This window comes from Ambystoma mexicanum, chromosome 1q (genome assembly GCF_040938575.1).
Source record: "Ambystoma mexicanum isolate Mex_15411 chromosome 1q, UKY_AmexF1_1, whole genome shotgun sequence".
Classification (NCBI taxonomy): Eukaryota; Metazoa; Chordata; class Amphibia; order Caudata; family Ambystomatidae; genus Ambystoma; species Ambystoma mexicanum.
Window position 1 is genome coordinate 846729777 of NC_090922.1, and position 26576 is coordinate 846756352.

At 44.4% G+C, this 26576-nt stretch overlaps 1 protein-coding gene and 1 pseudogene across 1 annotated transcript in view; one reads left to right on the forward strand and one right to left on the reverse strand.

The window, feature by feature from the left end:
• The first annotated feature begins 1843 nt into the window (after positions 1-1843).
• LOC138537904 (complement factor H-like) overlaps positions 1844-26576 on the forward strand; it is a 763015-nt gene continuing 738282 nt past the window's right edge. Inside the window, exon 1 of the mRNA XM_069641488.1 lies at positions 1844-2020. Within this exon, the coding sequence (XP_069497589.1) occupies positions 1963-2020 (58 nt within the window). The 5' untranslated portion in view covers positions 1844-1962. The remainder of the gene's footprint in view (positions 2021-26576) is intronic.
• Positions 4161-26576, reverse strand: part of LOC138522873 (conserved oligomeric Golgi complex subunit 1-like) — a 123536-nt pseudogene continuing 101120 nt past the window's right edge.

Genomic DNA, 26576 nt, shown 5'->3' on the forward strand with positions numbered 1-26576 from the left:
TTCTTGTCTCCAGACCTACCTGTAACCTTTGGTCCACGCCTCTGTACCTGTCTTGTACCATTTATTGCTCTACATGTATGTAACGCCTACGTTTTTTTCCAGCGCCCAGTTACCTCAGGGTTCGGTGCGCGATACAAATAATAAACAAATAGAAGGCAGTGAGTCCTTGGGACAGCTCAGTGGTTTAAAAACCTGTAGCAGAGATGTAGCTGCAGGTTTCACATACATCTTTGTAGTGGGAACATTAACCCACCAAGCCATCATTCCAAAAGTAAGTCACAGGGAGAAAGAGAGATATTGATTTCTTAACTATTTTATGCAGCTCACACCAGTAGTTTAAGACATGTTACCATTATTGATCAACCATATTAATTTTAATAGGAGCAGGAAAGCTAAGAAGCTGGTTTGGGGCACAACGAGCATTAAGCTAGCCCTTACCAATCTCTACCAACCTTTTAGATGCAGAGGCCAGCCATCAGATGTTGCCAGATATTTTCCGCCAGAATCATATTTATTTTGACAGATGAGAGAAGATACTGAGCAGGATACACGGACTTGCGACTGCCTCTTAAGAGACATTGGCCTGTTATTCAATATCCACATTTTATCTTTCTTCTTGCACTTGTTAAGTATATCATACAACAATACTATAGATATTGTACCCCCTAACACAACAGTGGAGTGTAATTTGCCCAAAGGAAATGCATATGTGCAATTAGCTGGCTTAAAGATTGATGCAGGACTGACACCCAGAAATTATGTAAGTCTCTCTTGAAGTTGGTTAGCTTGATGGACCTACAGAGCGGGGACTACATTCCAAAAAATCTTAAAGTACTGAGAAGTGGTCTCATAACATGTCTGGCACCTACCATCAAGCCCTGGTCATTCAAAAGCGGTATGCATTCTGGGACCTGTAGTTTAGCGTTTCCGAAATGTGTGCACCTAAAATCAAATTGCAAATTGGCATTGGCTAAAAAGAAAACACTGGCCACCAGTCAGCTACTTTTCCACCACTGCCTCCCTACGCTATGTGATGGTGGTGAAAGGTACATTCCCTGGCGCCATTTTGGTCAGGTATGAATGGCGCATTCCGTGGTGAGTGCTTCTCTGCATTCTGGTATTCATAAGGTTGCTTTTCATTTATCATTGCAGAGCTGCAAGTGGCAATACCAAAAAGCAGACAGGCCTGGATGCCTATTCACACGTGACACTGCAACACCTTGAGGTGCCGGAAGTCTGCGGCAGTGCGTTGCTTGTGCGCAAGTATGAAGCTATTATTTAATGAAGCACTACTATCTGGGATACTATTATCCTTCCTTCTCATTGTCTTGCACACCCGCACCCCTCATCACATCCGCCTTTAAAACGCTGCACCCTCCCCCTTGCACCCTGGTACCCATCAATGGAAAATGCAAACAACCCCAGTAAACGCCAAAACTATTGGCATTGTCAATGCTTGCTTTTTTACTATGGCAAGGAATTTGTCATTTTTTGTTAAAAAGACCTTTTCTGAATCTAACCCCGTATTTTCCATACCTTTAAAACGATAAATATTGCATTTTTTTTTTACATATAAAAAGACGTGTGTGTCGCGGTGCAACTCCGTCCACCTTAATGCATTTCTTTGCTTTTGTTGGATGGGTTGGCAGCGGGAAATACGAGAAGACAACAGACATTATACAATGCTTGCGTCACATCAAAGTTTACTTTTGCTTGTTTGTTTTGCTCTGCAAACATGGACAAGATTACCTGGGTTTGGTGTCGAGGCGGTTTTTATTGGTACACACGTCAAGCGGCCTTGACCAGCATGTGGGGTGGGGGAGCTGACGGGAATCCGGGAAGCAGAGCTTCGGGCTTTCTTCTAGCCGAGGCTTGCATGGACTCTGAGCTGAGCTGAAGCTGACTTCTTTGAATTAACAACCTGCATTTTGGGATAAAACCCCAGACCGACCTGGGTTCAGAATGAATAGGCTGCAATGCTGTGTTCTGCTGGCCCTCTGGGCATGCTGCAGGGCCCAAGGTAAGAACCATGAAGTCGTGGAAGCTTTGCTGAACGTGCCTCAGTCTAAACACGAATGGAGCGGACGTGGTCTTAAGCAATACCAGACGAATACCGCGAGCTCTGAAGTGACAGGGCAACCGTTGCCGTCTTGAATAAGAAAACTAACAAACTAATAGTAAAAAGCAGCAGCGCAGGTTTCCTCCTTTCCCTCTTTCTAGATCAGCATTCGCCCCATTGCCCCCCACCCCCCGAGTGCGCCCCCAGCCTCCCACTAACCCCCTATTATCCGCCCCCGGCACAAGGGGCAGAGAGACAGACTCCGGCTGCCAAAGCCGTTCACTTTTCAGAATCCTGAGACTTGCAGAATGCAGTTTTATTTTACTCACTGGAAGAAAGACCAGACATCCACAAGGCCCCATGATACATATACAGCTCAGTGTAAGTTGGACCAGCAGCCACAGTGCTCAAGAACTCTGGCATCAGCTCAGAGCCCCGGCCAGTAGGAATAGCATTAGGGCTAAGCCACCCTTTAATCCTATCAAGCCAGGCGTATTGGGTATGCAGCAGTATTAGGAAATGTTAATGTTAAAGGATATTTATAACGCGCACTATCACCACAGTAGTGGTCCCCTGGCGCTCTGGCAGATCTGAAAGAAAAGTGGGGTATGCTATGGTATGTTAGTAGGACAAGTTTGGAGAAAGAGCAAAGGAGCTGTGATTTGCTGTTGGCAGCTTCAGTTCGGTTAGCACCGTTCGGCTAGCTTTGGGGTGGTATCCGGTCGGAATCCGTAGTGCGCTGTTGTGTTAAGTTCTGTGTATTGTGTTTGTTGTTGCGGTGTAGTGAAGTGCATGTGGGTTACTGTGGTTGAAGAGGTATGGTTGTGTTTAGTTAGAGTTTGAGAGGTGTATGAAGAGGGGTGAGGTTTTAGTAGGGTTGGTTATTAGCATTGTGGTCTGAAGAAATGCACATTCATTTTGTGTCTCTTTCAAGGTTTAGCTGAGTTTTCTCCATTACAGTGATCTAGTTTCAGCCTGGCACAGGGCTGTCTCTCATTTCTCTGTCCATATGTTGCGCTATTCAGTCTCTACAATTCTATCTTTGTTGTTACTCAGGCCGGTGCTCAGATCCCAGTCTGCACCTGATGCAAGCTGGTCCCTGTGGATCTATGTAGTTGTGACCTGTGCCATACGCATAGCTTTAACTGTGTGCAACGCGGTACAGTTCAGTCCTTACCACCATGTTCAGATTGACACAAGGGAATCACCATACCTATGTCTCAGATGATTTGGTTGTGTGTGTTGAGTTAGTCGTTTTGGAAGTCAGTCTAACTCCTGGAATGCTGCTAGGGTTTCGTGTATGTAAGTCTTGTGCATTCCATCTTCTACTTTCTAGAATTGGTGAGGTTTCGTAGTGTGGTGATAGTGGTCTCCTTTTGGCTTGCGGGATTGCTTATATGAAGAGGTTGGTTTGAAGATGGATGTCTTGTGAGCCTGAGGTAATAGTTGGACAGTGTGGACGCACAGTTGCGTTGTGATTGCCGGTTTATACATGGGGTCAAGTTGTCTTGTCTGTCAGGTGGATTCTTAGTAGTGGGTAAGGTTGATTGTTGTGCCTGTTGTTTTTGTCAGCCTTGTTAGCTATTGTTCTATCCAGATTGGATTGTTGCTCGTGATCGGTTCGGCTTTGCATTGTCTCTTTAGTTCTTGCGGGTGGTCCCACTCTCTGTTGGTTCTAGGCGTTATCTGTAACGTCACGGGTTTTGTCTACTGGCTCTCTTTGCATTTTTGGTTTTATTGTTTCAGTCATTTCCGTCTGGTTCCGAGGTCTTGAAGAGCCAGGTTTTGAGTAGTTTTCTAAATCTTAGGTGGTCTTCTGTGTTTCTTATTTCCTTCTTGGGGTTGTTCCAGGTTTTTGCCGCAAGGTGGGGAAAAAGTGGAGCCCACAAGTTTCTTCTTACCATAAGGGTTTGGTTCCAGGCGGCTTTCGTGCTTGAACTAAAGAGTATCGTTGGTTTGTTAGATGATTATTTTCTTTTGTAGGAATTCTGCACCCTGGCCGCTGATTGCCCTGTGTGTTATGCACATTCTTTTGAAAGTGATACGTTGTTTGATTGGAAGCTAATGTAGCATTTTTAGCGCTGGTGTGATGTGATCTCTTCTAGATAGTTTGAGGAGAAGTCTGACCGCTGCGTTTTGGATGCGTTTTCTTCAGCAGGTACTCTGGCATTCCAAGGTAGAGGCTGTTGGCGTAGTCGATTCTTGACATGATGGGGCGGCGATTGTCAGTGTTTTGTGAGTGAAGTACAAGAATGGTAGGATTCTTTTTGTTGACTGAAGGAGGATGAAGCATTTATTAATTATTATGTTTACTTGTGGTTCTAATGTTAGTGCATTGGCCATTAGGACTCCTAGGTTTTTTAATACGTTTGATGGTGTGGGCGTGGTTCACAATTCTATCGGCCATGGTGTTAGGGAGAATTCTCATAAATGTGCTAATTTCCCTTACCTTTTGAGACCCCCGGCAACTTTGCTGGATTTTTAGGACTTTAATGTTTACCTGGAAAGAGTGTGAGCCTTTTTTCCCACTCGTTCATGTATTTTAATGTGTGTTTTACTTTTGTGTTCTTTGGATATGGAGTTTTAGACAACTCCATAGGCATCATCTTTTCTTGTGTGTCAAACAGCACCCTTCAGACTTCCCAAGGTTTAAATATCTTCTCTGGGACTGACTACTGTCTCCCACGGAATGTAAAGTTAAATTGAGTTTGCTAGTCTTTTTAAATTGCTAGACCCAGCACACACTGCCTTACAGCAGAATGCTGAAAGGAATATATAGTAATCCCTATGCCTAGAAAACTCATGTAGCCCTCAAAAGCTACCCTTTGCTATCAGAATGGCTGGCGGGAGTGGTATTACCATGATTTCCCGACCGCGACCCGTTTAAACGCTCCAGTAGCTAAAATCCACCAGAGCCATTTTTTTCAAGATGCCGTCTGAACCCTCTCTGTAAAAACAGGTTGTGACCGACTTTTTTCGCCATTTATTTTTGGAAAAGTCCTTCTAGTGTTTGCCTCTGCGCGCCAAACTAGGTTTGGTCCCTTTATTAATTTGCCTTTGGAGGGCTTCAGTACTGAAGATCGCCTCTGGCACCTGAGTGTCAGGGGTGGACAGGAAGTAAGGGAGGTGCCCAAAACTCCCTGTGCTTAGTCTCCTAGGAGACCTGAATGCACTTTGGCATGATTGGCTGGCTGACTGTCCGGCAAGGACATCCCCCCTGCTGGGTGAGTGGCAGCTAGGCTGGAATGAATGGGAGAAAACTGTTTAAAAGGCAGGTCTCTGGGACTTGGAAGGCAGAGTCGACCACTGGAAAGAAAAACGGAAGACGAGCTGAAGGAAGATGACTGCTGCAACTCCTGGACCATTGGTTTGCACGGTGAAGTCCTGCTGCAGGTCCGAATAGCTGGAAACTCCCTCGACAGAGAAGCCCCTTCAAGGACAACTTCTTCCCTTGAGCTGGTGGGAACAACCAACTTGCAAGCCACCTGGAAACCATCTCCATACTGGTCGAATTTTCTTCAGAGTGCAGTTGAAAACCGGATAGTCAGTGAGAAGGATACCAGCTTGTGGACTTTAAGGCACTCACACCTGAAACCAACGTTTTGCCAAGCTTGTGGATCCTTCCCTGTGCAGTGCAGGAACCTCCCGATGTCCTCCCTCTTGTCCCCACGACTGAGGCCCAGGAACAGCGAGATCTGCAGGAACCGCCGGGAACAATTGCCTCAGCTACAGCTTTTCTTCATTACCAAGCGACTGTGCAAACACAGTTGAGAAATCCTCTCTGAAACTTTCCCAACTTTGGAGTCTTGTTTGCTCCTAATCCCACATATAACTCTTTTTCGTGTAAACTACTTCTGAGAACATTGGCAGAGACTTAACCGTTTACTACCAGAACTGTGCTATCCTATCCATGACACTGGTCCATTGACTTTGGCCCAGGCCTATTGAATTGAACTGCCTCTAATAGTGGACTGAAACTATTTGCCCTGCATAAGAAAGTATTTGTGTTTAATTCTAATAACTTGTGTCTTTTACTCCAGTTACTGAAGTGCCATTTTGCACCCACTTCTGGGGACCCTAACTTGTTCAGAAACGTATTAGTTTGGCACTGGCGTGTATTATAGTGTGATAATGAGCTGCTTATTGCTAGTGGAATGTTTTCTAAATGACTGTGTAAATAAATTAATATTGTTTTACCAAGAAACCTTGAGTAAGTGTTTTAACCACTGTGATTGCAAGTCCTTTGCGTAACACCTTGTACTGCTCACATCCCTCTTGAGATAAGCCTGGCTGTTTAGCCCTGCCACCACAAAACTGTGTAGTACAGACGTATACCAAACGTGAGATTGTGCTTACACCTGTAGTCTTCATTGTGTTTAGTGTTCCCAAAGGGTATTGCATGTAACTCTGCCTAACACATGGTTTGTAGGAGATGTTGTAAATACAGAATATCTTTGTAAATTTCCAAGCATGAAAAGCAGTATTTAAAAAAGAAAAAATAGAATCTGTTCAAACCCGTTTCCTAAAAATTAAGTTTTAGGGGGCAGAGTTAAGATTCCAAGATCGCAACGTTTTGTAGATAATGTGAAGACATGGCAGTGATTGCAACTCATGAACATCTGTTTATTTATTGTGCTAAGTTAAAAGAAATGAGAGCATGGTCTTTTAGCCGATTAGTTAATGAATTAAGTGTGCTATCTTCGAAAGCCCTTTGAAGACGTATTTTAAAGTGGGAACACTTGTCTTTAACAATGGCTGTGATTCGATTTGTTTTATGTTTATTTCATAATGGCAAATTGTTAAATGGAAAATTGATAGCACCATTTTGGATCGTGTTGCATATTGTGTTTTTTGTGTCGTAATGTTCCTTTTTTCTTGTGTAAGGTTTACTATAAACCATTTCACAATAAATAAATACATACTTGCTGAATGAATATCGGTATGTAATACACGGAAGACTTATGTACATTACAGTCTTATTAAATTGACTTATTACTGTCCAGTTGTGACATCTTTACTCACCTGTCATTAGGAAATGACATTGTTGTGAGATCACTACTCACCTGTGTTTTAAGGAAATGAGAACACTACCTAAATGTGATCATTTATACAGTTCAGCGGGTTACAATTCCTTCTGCCAGTACACAGCCACATTTCAGCTTCTACAAATAACTTAATTAATGAAATAATTAGTTTCTTTAAAAAAATCTTTTTGCATTTTTGTTTATTCAAACCTTTAGCAATTTATTCCATTGATCCTTAAAAAAGAAAAGGAAAGAAATAATTTCCGAAGTCCATAAGTCATCTAATAATTGGTTTATTCTAAACTAGGAGTCTTCAACAGTTGGCTCTCCAGAGGTTTTGGACAAGCCCCGTAGTCCATAACCCTTGACTATGCAGGGTAGGGCTGCTAGAACTCAGAGTCCAAAACATCTGGAAACCCAAAAGTGAAAGCCCCCTGTCAATGAACTTTCTGTAACAATGTATAGCCATTAGTTTATATTAAGATATCTACAAATCTATGCCTATTTAGTAAGCCGTTGGAGTTCAATAACAGAGAGCAGGAATCTATCTGCATCTTCCCACAAAACACAAAACTAGTCTTTAAAAGCATTTGATTAATGTGAGGAATTGCCATCTGACAAGGGAGTGGAAGCCCTGGCCTTTTTGATTTTCAGTAGTGAACAGCGTGATGTGCGTAATTCCTTTTTTAATAATGGAAATCTGCTGATCGGAGTTCCCTTTCATAAAACATCATTGCAAAAACAGTGTACACCTGTGCACTGCTGTATCATTGTCCTAATAGCAACACCTGCTTTGCAGTGGACCAGAGCAGGTTCAGGCCACAGGTGCCCTCATGGCAGCTGCAGTCACAGCCAAGTCTCTGCAGCACAGGAGCTTCATTTAGGATTTGCATCCTTGTTCCAAAAACTGCATAGCTCTGAGGTTTCTGTCCTAGTGGCACATTAAACTGTAAAAAGTAGCCATGACTTAGTTAGGGTATGGCGGCCAGCATCTCTCTTAGATTTCCCATTCACATTAAATTAATAAAACACATGTGGCAGGCATGTGGCCTCAGTTCTTCTGGGAACAGGAATAAAAGGGAACACCAATTGACAAAGGTCTAGGGCTCATACCAGGGTGCTGCATTTCTAAAGGCCTTTAATCGTATTGAGAAGGAAAGTGGGCGGGGTTAGAATAGCCAGTGAGAGATCTGTACAGTTTGGGAAAGATTCTGCCATCTTGTTTCTCTATGCCTCTCTCTTTCCTGTCCCCTCCACTTCCTGTAGAACAAACCACTTTGGATGTGAAGTCAGAAGGGCACAGTCCACTCATTTCCAGAGAATGGATTGGACCCTAAAGTAGGTTAGCTTTTGGCCAATCACCTGTGGGCTTTCGCCTTTAAAAGAAAGGGTCTCATACCATTTCTTTGAATCATCTCTGGAATCCCACTCTGGAAGAAGATTTTGCTGCACCCTGCTCAGAGAACAGGCCATTCTAAAGCCCTCCAGTTGTGAGATGAAGGCAGATGTTCCAAGGCGGAGGCAAGCTCTGTCCACTATTGAGGGTGAACCCTGCTACTGGACCAAAACCTGCATCTCTACCAGTCACCCTGTTGCCTAGGACCTCACTGTGTTGCAGAATCCCTGAAGGTGTGTGCCGGCTTCCCCCACATTTGGAAGCCAGAGAAAAGGACTAACCTTGGCCCTTGAGAGCCTGGAGTGGGACTCACAGCACTTGGAAGCCAGAACACCCAAAATACCTTTTTCGATGCAACCCGCTGTGAGCCATGATTCGAGTTTAATAATAATAATAATTTAGCATTTATATAGCGTTACGAACCCTCAGGTATCTGAGCGCTGCTTATTATTACCCACAGTGTGTGGTGCTCATTTATCGACCTCGGAAGGATGAAAGGCTTAGTTTGGCCATGCTGGGATTCAAACCTGCTTCAGCAGGCTCAGCACAGATGTCAAAGCGAGCACTCTACTTGCTGTGCTATCGGACCGGTTTGACACTGAGCAAACTATCAGGATCCTTCGACTCTGCCTTGGGTGTTCATTGTTCTCCCAACCTCTGTTTGCCTGTCCGACTCCATTCTCCGTTGCACCACACGAGGTGAAGTATGTCGTTGCATCGACTCGAACCAACAAAGTTTTGCCCTCTTGCATTGCTCAAGTCCCGTCCGAAGCACCAGCTTCTTCATCACTGCTCCTGTAAATTGATAGACCCGACCCTAGGGTTTCCCGAACAGCGACCTCTGAGCCTTAACATTGAATCAACTCATCTGCACATCCCAGTACCAGCTCGATCACTGTCAGTTCTCGATCGGCGAACTAAACCAAACCTTTACTTTACTTTAAATCATTTATATAGCGCAGCCATGGTCCGACGGGCGTTAGGGCGCAGACAGGACAACAATATAAAACATAATTGGTGGACCTCGATCCGCACAGCTCAATTAAAAACTTTGAGACAGTAGCTACCTTTGTTTCGACCCCGCCTCGACACCAGCTTGCTGTTGGATCCTTGCGACTGCCGCATCCTATCACTGAAAAGAACATGTGAATGACACTGAAAAGCCTGGTTCAATGCCGTTGAACCATAAAGATATTTGTAAAGGTATTACTGACTGATCCATCTCTTGGCCTAGAGAATGGTTTGGTCATTTTAATCCCTTTTGCAACCTGAAGAAATAGCCATTTTGGAGATTGTGGTCTTTTAATTGCCTTTATCCCCCCTGTCTGATTACCCAGAGTGCTGCATCTATTCTACCTTTGCATATTCTCTGTTCCTTCTACAGGGGTGGGTTTTTACAGTGTTATCTAGTTAGTTATAGAACCCTGATTGGACCTCTCTTTATTTCTGACTGTTATACTTCACTGTTTGTGTTGCTACTGAACCACATTCACACCCCTTTTAAGAGCATAGCCTTCCATCGGCCCACATTACCACAAGTGGTATATCTCGTAACTGTGCCTGTTTTACCTTTATGATTGGGGTCGTTCTTGGTTTGCATTAGTTGGAGGGTGGAGTAGAGGCTTTACCACTGCTCAACTTTTTACTCCTGCAAGGCAGAAATCATTTTGTCACAAGGAGACAGTCCAGGCCAAAGCCTTCTGCCATAGTTGTGAAGAAAGAAGCTTCCAAGGAAAAGGAGAACTCTACCCTCTAACCGCTCCCAGAGAACAGTGGGGTTATACTGTACCAAGGTCTCTCTAGTAGTTGGGCACTGAAACCAAGATTGTGCTCACTGGAGGTGAAGGACCATCCTTTGGTGGCAGATAAGGAGTGGAAGTGCAGAATTAAGGACTCACTGTTAAGTGCCTGATCACTGCGGTGGAATTTACCGGTGGTCTGGTGGTTGTCACGTATTGTCCAAGTTGTTTTATTATGGGAACCAGTTCGCGGGGCGTCCAGGGTGTCTTTATGGTAGTGTGGGTAGGAGTTCCAGCCCCTTTCCGACCCAAGCGAAAGGGTACTTGAGCCAGGTCAGGGACTGACTCTTCTACACCACAGACTCTCCTTCCGGTATTAACTTGATGCAAGGGCAGTGGCATCCACTGAACCGAAAGGCGGTAGAACTGCAGCAAAAATACTCATAGGGAGCTGCCCCTAGATAGCCAGGTGGGATAAAGCCAAGAAATCAACCACAAAAGGAGCAAGAGAAAGGGCGAACAAGGAGAGAAGAGAACCAAGGAAGATAAAGGAAAAACAAGAGGAGCAAAAAGGTCAGGAACAAGGGACCGACAACTGAGGCTACCAGAAGCAATAAGACTTGGACCTCACAGCAACTCAGAAGTTAAAGAATAGCTCTGGGTCTTGTTTCCCGCATTTCTGGGCGCTACACCAACTCAGACATCACCTGTCTGTCCCAAGCTTCTTCATGCCACCTGCTGTTTCCTCTTGGACTGTCTTACACGTTTTGTTAATATGTCCAGGTTTCAATACACTGTTTGTCCATGCTCCCCAAGCTACTTCACACTGTGGGCCTAATTTGGAGTGTAGCAGATTGTAAACACTGCTGGTTTTCCACCAGCGGAAATTACCTTATTTTAATTTGCACTAGAACGCTTTGCGCCAGGAATCCACAGATGGAAAGCTTGCATACAATCTGCCGGTCCCCATGTATGTCAATGGGGACTGGCTGATGTTCTACCAGATTTCCACTTAAGGATTCCTGATGTGAAGCCGGTCTAGGGCAAACTTAAAATAACCTAATTTCAGTGGCAGATTTCACAATAAGCCAAACTCTAAATCAGGGACTGTATGTCATTGTGCCCCCAGGTAACCTACACTATTCATGACCCTCTAGCTATGTCCACCTGTCTGTCTATGTTCCTTAATGTGTCTAAGAATTTCAATGAACTCAAAGAGACTCACACTGATTAAATTAAGCCAAGTTTAAACTTTAAGTTTGTTTACTACTTAGCACAGCTAATGATGCCAAAAGAGCACATTGGTTCTTCTCCTGATTCTAACAGGCTAAGGCTCTAGTCCAGGGAACTTAAAAACAGGGAAAGGTCTTTAACAGAATGAAAAACAGAAATTGACCTTATTTAGGAAAAATATAGGTTTTAAGCTGTTGTCTGAAAGACAAGTTATTGTCTTCTTTCCAAAGAAATTTTGGTAGTCTTTCCATGAGACTGGAATTACCACAAACTGTATGTTTATATGCCTTGAACCCAGTCTGTCAAATTAATGAAAAATAGATTAGTGCCACCACACAGGGTTGTTGAGGTGGCGTTTTTAAAGGGCCCACCCACGAAACATTCCTCTGTCTGATCAAAAACGACCATAGCAGCATACTAAAATCAACACTCAACAGTGAGGCCGCTCCCAGTCTGGATGTTATCTAATAATAGCAAATTGAACAAATTAGTACTGTGGTATGTAGTGAATTTCATTGTTAACACTTTTCACAATCTGCTGTTCTCAAATGTATCAGCGAATACACTTTTTGTTAACTTTTCTTTTTAGAAAACACTTATATGGTTGTGCTTCTGGCAAGAAATAATATCGTCACACCAGCAAGATTACTTCTTAAGTAGTATTTATTTTTTGCATTAATATCATGCAATTTCCTTCTTCATATATTGGTGCACATACTGATATTTATTTCCTCTCAACACGTGTTTCCCCACATCTTGTGCACGTGGTTCATCAGCAGAGATACTAAATTCTTTGTTATGTAGTCATATTTCTAATTTATTATTCCTTTTTCATTTTTATCTCTCTCATTTATGGAGATATTTTTTAGCAGGTTTCTGTAAATAATAAGAAAGGGTATCATGAGTTTAACCCAAACTCTATTGTAATTTCCCAAACCTTATTTTTAAAGCCTTCTTTGAAGTAGTGAGAATCATTGCAAAGTTAGAGCTACCATTAATCCCTCCATTTTACCCAAAGCTACATAATGCCTGAATTTAAAGTGCCTTTCAAGCCCAGAGTGTATTCCTTACTTTCTTTATTTTAAAATTAAAAGAAATTTCCTTCAGTTCACCTCGGTACGATTGCCTCCAGTCTGCCAAAATCTGCGCTATCTCTCTACCAGGTTTTCTGTCCTTTATAAAGCCCGCGATCGCGTGACACATGACGTCACCGCATCACGTTGCGCGATGACGTCACGCGTCACGCCATAGCATCAGGCGGCCATTTTAATTGTCTAATTCTGCCGTGATGCCATGATAATTTGTTTTTTATTACATGCCTGATTTAAGTATATCCTTCCTTTGGGGCCTTATTTAAATGATACCAAACAAATGCAGCTTAACAGATAAAGGGTAAGGAACAAAGAGTTTTTCAACTTTGGTTTATCTTTCAGCAGTTCAGTTCTGGGTATTTTTTCAGCTCTTCTTATGGCTTTTTCTACTTCTTCAGTTTTATAGCCTCTCTTTATAAACTTTTCTTTGAGAAGTAGGACATGTTCTTCATATTTTTCTTGTGAGCTACAGTTCAGTTCTGTTCTTAGGATTTCACCATAAGGTATATTTTTGATTATGTGCTTGTCATGGTTACTTTCTGCATGTAACACTTTGTTTACTGCTGTTGGTTTTATGTATAGGTCAGTCAAAATCTTATCTCCATCCGTGTAGATTTGTAGATCCAAGAATTCTATGCTCTCTGGACTTGTTTTGTCTGTGAATTTGATATTGTAATCATTTGTGTTCAGATAACCAATGTATTCATGTAGCTTCCTTGTGTCTCCATTCCATATCATTAATACATCATCGATGTAGTGACCCCAGTAAACAATATATCTTTCTGTGAATGCTGGATGTTGCCACGCATGATTGATCTCAAAATGTCCCATGAACAGGTTTGCGTATGAAGGTGCAAACTTGGCCCCCATTGCCGTACCCTGCTGCTGTCTGTAGATTGTTTTATTGAACATGAAAATATTATTGGTTAGAGCAAAATGCAGCATTTCTAGAATCATTTTGTTTTGTTGCAAATATGAAATTGATCTTGATTTTAGAAAGAATTCAGTTGTTTTTAAACCTTTACGATGTTCAATACTGGTATATAGAGATACCATGTCTAAGGTGGTGTCTCTATATACCAGTCTATGTAGAGACACCACGTCTAAGGTTACAAAAAGAAAACTTTTCTCCCAGGGTATTTCTTCCATCTGTTGTATTACATGTTTACTGTCTCTTAAATACGATGCTAAATTGGTTGTTAATGGTTGTAAATGAAGATCAATATATTGTGAGGCTCTCTCTGTTAGTGAGCCTATGCCATTTATTATCGGTCTACATGCTGGAAATTGGTCAAATGTTTTATGAATTTTCGGCAGAAAGTATATTATGGGCATTATTGGGTAGATGTTATCTAGATAGTTGTATTCTTCTTCTGAAAGTAAACCCATTTCTTCCCAGTTTTTGATCATATGATGCCATTGAGTCTGCAATTCTTTAATTGGATTTTTTTTGAAGTATGGAGTAACAATTTCTGTCACTCAAATGTCTGTTTCCTTCAGTTATTTAATCATTTCTTTGCATGAGAACGATGTTACCTCCTTTGTCGGCAGATTTGATTACCCATTGTTTGTTTTTGACAAGAGCGTCAATAGCTTTTGATTCTTTAATTGAAAGATTATGTTTGAATTTCGTTGGTTTATTTTTGAGATCATTTTGTCTCAGATCTTCACTCACCATTATTTGAAAAACATCTATCACATTGTTTTCTGCCATTTTAGGAATTCATTTTGATTTCAATTTTAAGTTTGATTCTTCTGTTTGAAAAGGATTGATTTTCTGTTCTTCCAAAAACATTTCTGTAGTGTAGTTTTCCTCAGTAAGATTCATGATATTCAGTGTTCCTTCTACAATTTCAACTGTGAGTGGTGAAATTTCTTGTTCTGCCCTTTTGTTCTTTTTTATTCATTACTTCAGCAAAATATTTTTTCAGTTTCAATTTTCTACAGAATTTGAACAAATCCACTTGCGTATGAAAATAACCTGCTTTGTTTGATCGACTGTAGTTTAATCCTTTATTTAGCACTGTATTTATTGTTTTGTCCACTTTCTGTCCAGTTAGATTCATAACTAAGTTCACTTGATCCTTTTGTCTTGTGATCTGGTTTGCATTCCTCCTTGTCCGCCTCCTTTGTTTTTGCGTTCCTCCTCTTTTTCCTCTCTTGTTTTTGGTAAATTGGTTGATGTACTTTCGCTTATACCCGATCTCATGCCTCTTATATTTATCATCCCTTGTTGAAAATTTGATTTTGTGACGGACTTGTGCCTGCGGAATTCTTCTAAAAATATTTTGTCAACAAATCCTTAGTATGATTGGAGATATTGTGCTGTATAAGTGTTTCAAGCAATTTGCTCTTCTTCAGGGCATATTCAGTGATGTTAGTGAGAGTGACTTATACAAACTAATTATCAAGTTCTATGAGAATATCTATCTATGAGATAATATTGATCATTCTTCCCTTATATTGCTATCCTGCTAACAAGACAGGTATTATAGTTTTCTTTTGTCCACCTGCAGTGCCATAGATTTTCCTCTCCAACATGGAATAATATGAGTTCCTTGAGGTTATAGATACATATACGTATTATAGATACATATTTCATGCAAACAGAGCAGCACGCAGTGTGACATACAGATAGTTGCATCCCCCTACACAATTCAAAGTTGCTAGAGAAGAAGGTGGCTAGAAACAACTAAAATTAACACTGCAATAATATTTATGCCATGGATGCTGGATCGTTAGCATACAGAGAGGAGTGAGGTAGAACAAGGAATGACTTACCCACATAACATAAAATAAAAGTGTAGTTAGTATGTGGGGCCACGCTACCACAGAGCAATCGGCTCAGCATGGAGAAATTCCTCTGCAAATACACGTTTTTGAGAGTGAAGGCTGGGCAGACACTTGGTCCCTTCTAGGCAGCAGAGGATGGAAGGAGAAGCCAAGAACATCTCACCCTCTCGTCCACGGCATCTCTTCATAGGTTGGGGTGGAAGCAGCCATTCAGTAAAAGCATGAAGTGTACTGCCACCCAAAGACAAGTGATCCTCTCTAGAGAGCTGAAGCCGAGCCAGGAGTAGAGTCTAGGATGGCTCATCCAAAAGGAATGCACCAGTTGCCATATATGAGAAGGCAGATGGCATCCAGGAGAAAGTGTCACTGGGTAGGTAAACAGGCATAAAATGTTGCAGAGGCTTAAGATAATGAGCAGTGCATGTGGAGGTTAGGAGGAGGCTGACAAACCAATACATGGGCCTGGGTTCAGGCGTTGAGAAGATGGGGCAGCGAGAGATTGGGGTCGTTTGGGATGAGGCATTGGGCCTGTGCCAGGAGGCAATGAGTGATGTTTTGAGTGGAATGAGCAGGCACACCACATTGGTATGCCAGGGAATGTATTTACCCAAGAAAGAATTTGACCAAGGCACAGGGATAAGAATTAATAAAAAAGTCGAATGGGGATTGAGATGGCCAGGGAAGGGGTGAGTGGATGCCAGTGGGGAGGGTCTAGCTGTATAAAGTGTGCCTCACGGGGGCGTTCGATTGGCATTTAGACTATTGAACTGGTGGGTAGCAGAAATGACAACACCTGGAGAGTGTTCTGTTGGGTGCAGGGATTTTCCTGCCAACCAGGATATGAGAATGGAAGGAAAAGGAATTGGTATTTTGGGAATATTGGATGGCCTTTTGGTCTCCAGGTCAGGCAGGTAAGCAAGAGGATTGTTAGGTCGGAATTAACGGAAAAACCTTTAGGATGGAGAACAGATAGGGCCACTAGGACACAGCAGTGCAAAAGAATCATTCAAATTAATTTGCATACAGTTTTAAAATTATCCTCAGTCAACCACTGTCTCATTTTTGATCTGGGTTTTCTGAAAGCATTGTGGTGAATTTCTGTGAACTGGAAATGGTGTAAGCGTTGCACCCACGCAGTCCATATTAAACTTCAAAATACAAGCAGTAGTTAAAACAAGCATTGGCAAAGTCATCAATGTTGTCTTTTCTGTATGCAAGCTTATGTTTTTTACAATACAACTTTTATATAGTGCAATATTTTACAAAACATTCAAAATTAATAACATATTACTGCTAGTCGATACCTTTTCTTTTCAAAAGAAAAATAATGTGAAAAGCTAAGCACTTTAATACAGCACTGCATGCTTGGATGTTGTACAGCTACAAGATCAAGTGACTGAAGGCCCATTTGGTTAAGAAGTTGTTGTAAATGCATATTTTAACTACAATGAACTCAATAACTTTTAAACAGATGTATTTCCGGTCAACAATGCCAGTTTTAAATGGCCTTAGAAGAATACCAGTTGTTCATCACAAAAGTAATCTCATTGACATTTCCCAAGTAGGTAATCCTTCCAGTAATATCAGCAGTAGCAAGCAAGATAAGAAGAGGAGGCACACTTGGTCATATGATAGTCATATCAGGGATAGTTAAAGGGAGTTTAGAAGAAAACTTAGGGAGATCCATAATCCCAACATGGACACAGTGACCATGGCGGGTCATTGTAACTTTGCTAAACAAGAATACCGTAGTTGGCTGTAGCTTCACAAAAAAGAACAGAAGTTATTATGCTGGAAGAATCTAATTTAGGCCTTTAAGAATAATGGCTCATGTAATTTTTGGAGAGTGGTTATTGAGAACCCTAGAACCTCAAATTTGATGGAAGGGGCTTCCAAGGAGGCTTGAGAAAATTCCTAAAAAGAAATTGGCAAGCAATGATGGGGCAAATCAAAAGCCCGCATGGGAGGGTGTGTCATAGTCCATAAAACATTCCATTAGTGACATATTTTTCTTCAGAAGAAAAAGCAAAGATAAAGATTCGAGAGCTCCTGGGATGGATAGAATTTGCAAGGCCCTAATGAAATAAAATCCTGATAACTGGGGTATAGCCCTCTGCTTATTATTTACAGTCATAAGTGAGACTGGCTTCATCCCTGATACTTGGAACAGGAGCATTATTGTCCCATTGTACAAACGAGGGTCGCATAATGATCCTGCAGGTTTTCATATCATAGCGACGTTGGAAACCCCAGATAAAACCTTTGCAGTGGTGTTGTTTACGGAATTGATAACTTATGAAGACAGAAACAACTCTTACCCTTTGATCAAACTGGCTTCTGTAAGCTGTATTTCACCATTGAAAATCTCATAATCCTGATGACACTGATTGAGGGGGCATGTGTCCAATGTAGACAATTGATTTACATGTCTTATGTGGATTTTAGCACTGCCTTTAACACTGTCGACCACAATAAATTGTGGGCATAATTGGATCGATGGGGTATACCCCAAGGTGTACTTTATATTTTCAGCACACTCTACCGTAAAACCACAGCAAGGGTTAGACTAAATGCAAGAGGTGGGTTAATATGATCTATCCGGAGCTACAGTGGCCTGAACAAAGGCTGTATTCTTGCCCCACTATTGTTTAATCTATACATGGTGAACCTATTCTATTATCGTGAAGAGATGAGGATAGATCAGGGGCAACGTGCTCGCCTTGGAAGCAAGACGACACAGAGCAACACAAGTTTGATCCCCGGGTCCGCTTAGAAACCTCTGGGTATTAAGTGCGTTATAAATAACCAATTAGAAGAGATACAATCCTTTGCACTAAAATTAGGAGCAACCAGAATCTCTTAGGTTATGCAGATGATCTGCTCCTTAGGCTAGAGATACTAACCCATGACTTCAAGAATCATATAGCAAAAACCAAAGCAGGCAGGCAAGAGCAAGGCCTCCAAAAACTACCACTGGTCTCTGCAGGGGTCCCCAGTGGAGTGCGGCACGCATCAGAGTTACGATAGACAGCAAGCTTAAGTAGAACCTTACCTGGAAGAAATTGAAATGAAGGTTAAGCAGCAAATTGACGCCTTCAATAGATTTGCAAGTATTCACACAGGCTGTCCTCCATAATCACAGTCTACAAAATGAAAAGTGTACCCAAACTCATGGGAGCACAATATGGAGAAGGAAGATAGAGGATCTGAATTATTCCATCAAATAAATTACGAATTTCCTAATGAGAACTCCAGCGGAACTCCAGTGAAATTCATACTATGTGAACTGGGCTTTCCTTCTGTTAAATCTTTACTTGCAATGCAGTGTGCAATACACTTTTGGAAACTAGGAAGGTCTACTAGTAGCCCCTTACTTTCCTGTTGGCAGAAGCAAATGGGATGAGAAGTGTTAAGACGGATTTCTGAACTCTGTCCTGGTGGCGCAGAAGTTCAGAAGGCCAACCTAATTACTTGGAACAGGGTGACCTCTGGACAAGCCAGACCAATCAAGGTAGCGATTGCGGCGGTCAAGACTAGGTCTCAAGAGGGGTGAGGGTGACTGAAAGCCCGCAGTGAGCACACAAAGCAAGAGCGCTTACAAACTACTCCAAACAGGTGTTATATCAAAAATATAAACACATTTATTTTAAGGCCTTTAAAACAACGACCATAGCGAGAAAATCACAATATCACAATATTAAACCAACACATACCATATCAACACAATATATATACAAATACACAGTCACAAGCGTTTAAAGCACGAAATATGTAGTCCACCTGAAAGGAAAGGAAAACAGGCAGTGCGATAACGCTTTAGACTCAGTTCGCCTTCAGAGGCACCTAACTAGATGGAAGTCCGAGCCCTGCGAAGAGTGGAGCCTTGTGCTCAAAGTACCTGCCACGCCGGTGCCAACGGGCAAAAGGGGAAGCTCTTCGGAGGAAGTCAGGCAGTTCGGGTTAGTGCACAGCAGAAGGAGAACAGGTTCCGCAACTCAAGCGCAGCCTCCACAGCGGGCAGAAGCAGAGCGCGAATACGGCCAAAAGGGTGCTGTTTTTACACAGCAGGGAAAAGCAATGGGATACTGCAGGAGGGCGACCAGATCCTAGCTAAACTACTCACCGGTCCCCGAAGCAAGCAGACCCAGGCTTCTCCACGTTAGTTTCAGCAGCTGGCAGGTTTAGAAGAGCAGGGAACGCCTCGTAGTCGTGTAGAGCAAAAAGACGTCCCAATCGACGAAACCAGCACAGTTTTGTTGCCGCAGCAGGACAACGGAGCGGCCGTGTGTATTCAAGCCAAATGAACCCTCCTCCCTTCAGACCTGGGAACGCCAAGTGCACGAAGCGTGGGAGAGGGACAAGGACTCGCAATACAACACAACCTGGCGGCGGGTGCAGAGCCAAACTCCTTTGTAAGCTGGTCAGTCAACTGGATGGCCCAGAGACGCTTCCGAAGGCTTACTTGGCAGGAGATGGTTGAAGATGCCGGGAATAGCTGTTCCTGCTATTCCAAAGGTCGAAGCACCAGTACAGACCTTCTGGTTCGATCAAAGGAGGACAGGGGCTCTCCGGACGACAGCAGTGCAAAGGAGGATTCCTTCAGCGGGTCACCAGCGATTCCTCGGTCCAGCCTCGTAGTTGCAGGATACTTGGCTCCTGTATTCCTTCGTTCGTGAGAACTCAGGAGATCGACATGGTAGTGGTGTTTCCAGCCCCCTCCTATCCACTGTTCCCTTCGCGCCAAAACGGAGGGGAGCCAATGGGAGATCCGCTCATCAAAACACATACCATACGTGGACCAATCACGGACCACGGTGGTCCCAGGCATTCACACCACCCTAGACTCTCTGGCACCCAGGATGTGTATTGGGACCAGACATCCCAGCCCACACCCTGGAGGCACACAAACGACATGTAGAAGCCCGCGAAAGCAACCACGTTTCGCGGGAAAGTACATGCCCAAATAAGGAAGGCCCCGGGTCGCCCGACCTGGGGAAGGTGAAGGGAGCAAGACGGACAGTGGACAGGACAAAGGAGCCTCGCGGCCTGGCCATTTTGGGAGCCAGGCCACCATTTTGGGTTCAGTGCAAAAACGTGCTCAGAACGCCAAAAGGAGCTCAAAATAAACAAAACGATCGCTGCCACCATTCCAGTCCCTGAATGACTTGCACCGATCAAATACCATCCTAAAAGAGTATCTAGGGTCTGTAGAAGGCTAGAGACCCAAGAGAGCTGTAACTTAGCTTACAGTGCCCTCTTGTGTCGTGTTGCACTAAAGCTGCGACACGATAAAAGAAACTACGGGAAACAGCGTTCCCCGGTACTGACTGTCTTAAGGGCATGTCAGTTTCCCCCTAAGAAAGGAGCGAAAGCCCAGAGGAGTGCGGCAGAAGGCTGCACTTCTCTGGCAAAGTCAAAAACAAGGTGAATAACCACAGCAAAAAGTTTAGGGGTTGCCACATGGAAGGAAAATTCCCTACAATTATGAAATCTTTCCTAACACTCGCCCCTCCCAGACTATGGACAGGGGGAACTAATCCACCCCTGGATGAGTCTCTTGTTCAGGTCGGTTAAACATTCTGGACAACCCATCAGCATTGCTATGTTGGACACCTGGCCTATGCTCAATAGTGAAGTCGAAGCCTTGTAGACTTATGGACCACCTAAGCAACTTTGGATTCTCCCCCTTCATGTTCATTAGCCACTTTAACGGCTTATGGTCAGTCTGCACAGTGAAGTGGGTCCCATAGAGGTAGGGCCTCAGCTTCCTTAGGGCCCACACAACAGAGAAACATTCTTTCTCTACCGTGGACCATCTGAGCTCTCTGTCCTTAAGCTGGCGACTAATAAAACCGATAGGGTGTTCCTTACCCTTCTCATCTACTTGTGATAGTACAGCTCCTATCCCAGTGTCAGAGGCATCCGTCTGCACGATAAAAGGTCTTTGATAATCAGGGGCCCTGAGCACAGGGGCCTGGCACAAGGAGTCTTTTAAGCCATTGAAGGCCTTCTCACACTCGTCGGTCCAAGTTACCTTCTTGGGTTTCTTCGGAGTTGTGAGGGCAGTCAGAGGAGCAGCTATGGTGCCATAGTCTGCCACGAAATTGCGGTAATACCCCGTGAGTCCTAAAAAGGCTCTCACTTGGGTTTGCGTAGTGGGGGTAGGCCAGTCTTGTACTGCTTGTACTTTACTGGGTAGAGGCTGTATCCTCCCTCCACCTACTTCATGTCCAAGGTAAACCACTGAGCCTTGTCCAATCTGGCACTTACTAGCCTTTATGGTCAAGTGGGCTTTCTGAAGAGCCTGGAGCACAATCCCGAGGTGTTTCACATGGTCTTCCCAGGTGGCACTGAAAACTGCTATATCGTCCAGATATGCAAGACAGAATTCGTCCAACCCATTCAACACATGATTCACAAGCCTCTGGAAAGTGGCAGGTGCATTCTTCAACCCGAACGGCATTACCCGGAATTGGTAAAGGCCGTCTGGTGTAGAAAATGCTGTCTTCTCCCTGGCATGTTCTGCTAACGCTATTTGCCAATAGCCAGCAGTGAGGTCAAACGTGCTGAGGTACTTGGAGGCACCCAAAGTATCCACCAGCTCATCTGTTCGAGGCAAGGGGTGGGCATCTGTCTTGGTGACAGCATTCAGAGCCCTGTAATCCACGCAGAACCTCAATTCAGAAGTGCCTGCCTTTGGAACCAGAACCACAGGACTGGACCAAGGACTACTAGAGGGTTCAATCACCCCAAGGTCTAACATTTTGTTGACCTCGGTCTTAATATAAGACCGTACTTTATCCGACATCCTGTATCCCCTACTTTTGGTAGGTACACTGTCTCCTGTGTCAATGTTATGTTTGCACCAAGGTGTCAAACCAGGCGACTGTGAGAACAGGGGGGAAAACTGCCTAAGCAAACTTTTCACCTCCGCCTGCTGATCAGAAGTCAGGTGAGGGGCCACTCGGACACCCTCAATGGAGCTATCTGAAGGACCGCTGTGGAACAGGTCGGGGAGAGGTTCTGACTCCTCTTCCTCAACGTCTGACGCCAGTAGCAGTGCTGCGATTTCGACTCTTGGGACGAAAGCCTTCAGCCTATTCACGTGGAACACTTTTGGAGCCTGTCCAGGCCTTCCAAGGTCCACTAAATAGTTTACCTCACCCAGGGGCTCCACCACTGTGTAAGGGCCTGACCATTTGTCCTGTAAAGCGCGAGGCCTTATTGGATTCATGATCAGGACTTGCTGACCAGGTGTAAAGTTGATGAGGGAAGCTTTCTGGTCGTACCAATGTTTCACCAGCGCTTGCCCTGCCTTCAATTTATCACTAGCCAAGCCCATCAGAAGTACCATCCGTTTTCTGAGCCCTAGCACATAGTCAACTACATTGGTAGTAACAGGGGGAGTGGGCATCTCCCATCCCTCCTTGACAATGGCTAAGGGTCCCCGTACGGGATGACCGAACAGAAGTTCGAAGGGGCTGAAGCCAACACCCTCCTGTGGTACCTCTCGGTAGGCAAACAGCAAGCATGGTAAAAGAAGATCCCATTTTCTTCTCTGGGGCTCCTCCAGAGCCCCAATCATGCTCTTTAACGTTCTGTTGAAACGTTCCACCAAACCATTGGTCTGGGGGTGATATGCAGAAGAGAACTTGTAGGTGACCCCACATTCTTTCCACATAGCCTGCATATACTTCGACATAAAGTTGCTGCCACGATCTGACACAACTTCTTTAGGGAAGCCAACCCTAGTAAATATGCCGAGTAAAGCTTTTGCAACTGACTTGGCAGTTACAGTCTTCAATGGGATGGCCTCAGGATACCTGGTTGCATGGTCGACCAGCACCAGGATAAACCTATTGCCCGAGGATGTTTGCGGGTCAAGGGGACCAACGATGTCGATCCCTACCCTTTCAAATGGTACCCCCACAACTGGGAGCGGTACCAACGGAGCTTGGATTGTCGCGCCAACCTTTCCAGACAACTGGCAGGAGGCACAACTCCTGCAGTGACTTTCTACTTGCACCCCCATCTTGGGCCAGTAGAAGTGCATGGATAACCTTTGCTTGGTCCTCTTCATACCAAGGTGACCAGCAAGGGGAACTTCATGCGCCAACTGCAGGAGGAAGGGCCTAACAGCAAGGGGAACCACCAACCTCCTATGGTCTCCTTCTGTAGACTCTGTGGGCTCACTATACAGGAGTCCACCTTCCCAGTAAATCCTATGCTTCCCAGGAGGTTCACCCTCAAGCTGGGAGCAGGCCTGTCTCCTTAGGCCTTCCAGAGATGGGCACTCACGTTGGCCTTTACTGAATTCGTCCCTATCAGGACCTCCTTCAACTAACAAGTCTTTTAGTTCAGGATGATCGTTGGGGTCGAATACTTCAGGCATCGCCACCTCCTCGTCAGGCTCGGGCGATTGACCAACTTCCTCCACCGCAGTGGTAGGCGAGCTCGGGGGAATATTCTCTTTCCCCCGTCTTGACTTGTAGACTCCTTTCGCCTTGGGTTGCCCCTTCGGCTGGGGCGGCGTATTGGACTTGGCCAATGCTGCCCGTGCTTGAGACCGTGTGTAGGGTCTTTCGGCAGTGTCTCCTACGAGCCCTAAAGCTCTGAGATCATTACCCAACAAGACCTTTCCCGGGACGTTTCTCTGAATGCTCACTGGAATCCTGACTGCTGTACCATTTAAAGTAAGATTTACAGGGATCACAGGAAACATACGGAGGGGGCCGTCAGCCAACTTAGTGGGCATCAGAGTAGCTCTGGCAACTTCCTCTGAGTCTACCAAGGTAGAATCCACTACAGTGCGACTGCACCCACTATCCCTAAGAGCTGGAGTATCCACTCCATTGATCAGCACACTGTCTTTAAAGTAGTGCTTGGTATTATCCGGAATCCTAGCATAAGCCTCTGCGACTTTAGGCTCCCAGGAACCCAGGGACACTAAAACTACCTCAGCCTCTATCCCGCTGGGAAACGAGTCTGAGGAGAAGGATGCTCCTGTAATCTCTTCTTCCTCGTAGGAGGAGAAGGCCAGATTAGCGGAGTGGACCCCCAAAGGTCTAACCTTACAACGGGGATCCCCCTTCACATGGTCAGTTGCTCCACAAGAAAAACAAGCCCCATTGGGTCTGTTTACGTAGGGAGGCTTATTATAACCAGAGTTCTGTTTTGGAGGCGGACCTCCACTGCCCTGTGAGTTCTCTTGTGTCTTACCCTTGTTTTTCTTTTTGTGGCCCTTATGGGAAGAAGATTTAGCAGATTCCCCACCCTCCATATCTTTGGACTTTTTCCCTTCCTCCTGCTTACCAGGATGAGTTTTGTCCTTATGGGACACTCGATGTGACACCCATAAGTCTGCTGCAATGGCCAGCTTCTTAAGATCTATCTCCTTCGAATCGGCCAAATGCTGCTTAAGCTCCGGGGAAGAAGAAGCAAAAATATGTTCCAGCATGACAAGATTTATCATGCCTTCGAAGGTAGAAACCTTATAACCTTCGACCCAGCCAGTTAAGTTTTTCAAAGATTCAGCGACATAAGATACCCAAGTACCACCTTCCTTTTTCTTATACTCTCGAAAACGCTTTAAATATTGGGCCGGAGTCTTCCCAAACTTTAAAATGAGAGTTTGCTTTAACATTGCGAAATCAGCCCGCTCAGCCTTCGACATTTCCATAATGGCACTACAGCCAGAATGGGGCAGTCTACTGAGCAACCACGCAATCTTATCAGCATTGTCAACTTCCTGGACCTCGCATGCATACTCAAACGCATTCAGCCAGTCCATAATGTCATTCCTCTCTTCATACACACTGAGCAGATCTTTTGGAAACCGTGGATGAGAGGAGGCCCCAGACCCATGTCCAGGACCCTTGGACCCATTTGCAACCTGAAGCTTGGCCAGTTCCAACTGGTGATCCCTGTCTTTCTGTTTTTCTGCCTGTTCGATTTGTAGTTTGGCTATGCTGAATTCAAGCTCCTGCTGCCTAAACCGCAGCTCTTGCTTCTTGAATTCAAGCATAGCCTCCCCATCAGCACTGGCAGAGGAAACATTAGACAGCTCGTCCTCCCTGTCCTCGTGGTCGCGATGGATCAGTGCGGCGGCAGAACCGTCGGTTCTACCAGTGAGAGCATCCCCACCACCTTCCGCACTGTCCTCAGAAGTTATAGCGTCAAGCTGCGCTTCTTGCCACGCCACGATTCTTTGGATCATTTCCAATTTAGTGCCTTGAGAGGAAACACCTCTCTCCGCACACATCTTCTTCAATGTTTCTGATTTGGAAGCATTTAAAGTTAACAAGGTATTTGTTTCCATACTGTTTGATAGGACTATGGCCTTTTTAAAGTTATACTACAACAATTCACTACGTGTACTGTTTGGAATAACCTGAAATGCCTTAGTTCGAGCGCAACACTGGATACCTTCAGTCGTATCCCACCGCTGTACACCAATTTGTTAAGACGGATTTCTGAACTCTGTCCTGGTGGCGCAGAAGTTCAGAAGGCCAACCTAATTACTTGGAACAGGGTGACCTCTGGACAAGCCAGACCAATCAAGGTAGCGATCGCGGCGGTCAAGACTAGGTCTCAAGAGGGGTGAGGGTGACTGAAAGCCCGCAGTGAGCACACAAAGCAAGAGCGCTTACAAACTACTCCAAACGGGTGTTATATCAAAAATATAAACACATTTATTTTAAGGCCTTTAAAACAACGACCGTAGCGAGAAAATCACAATATCACAATATTAAACCAACACATACCATATCAACACAATATATATACAAATACACAGTCGCAAGCGTTTAAAGCACGAAATATGTAGTCCACCTGAAAGGAAAGGAAAACAGGCAGTGCGATAACGCTTTAGACTCAGTTCGCCTTCAGAGGCACCTAACTAGATGGAAGTCCGAGCCCTGCGAAGAGTGGAGCCTTGTGCTCAAAGTACCTGCCACGCCGGTGCCAACGGGCAAAAGGGGAAGCTCTTCGGAGGAAGTCAGGCAGTTTGGGTTAGTGCACAGCAGAAGGAGAACAGGTTCCGCAACTCAAGCGCAGCCTCCACAGCGGGCAGAAGCAGAGCGCGAGTACGGCCAAAAGGGTGCTGTTTTTACACAGCAGGGAAAAGCAATGGGATACTGCAGGAGGGCGACCAGATCCTAGCTAAACTACTCACCGGTCCCCGAAGCAAGCAGACCCAGGCTTCTCCACGTTAGTTTCAGCAGCTGGCAGGTTTAGAAGAGC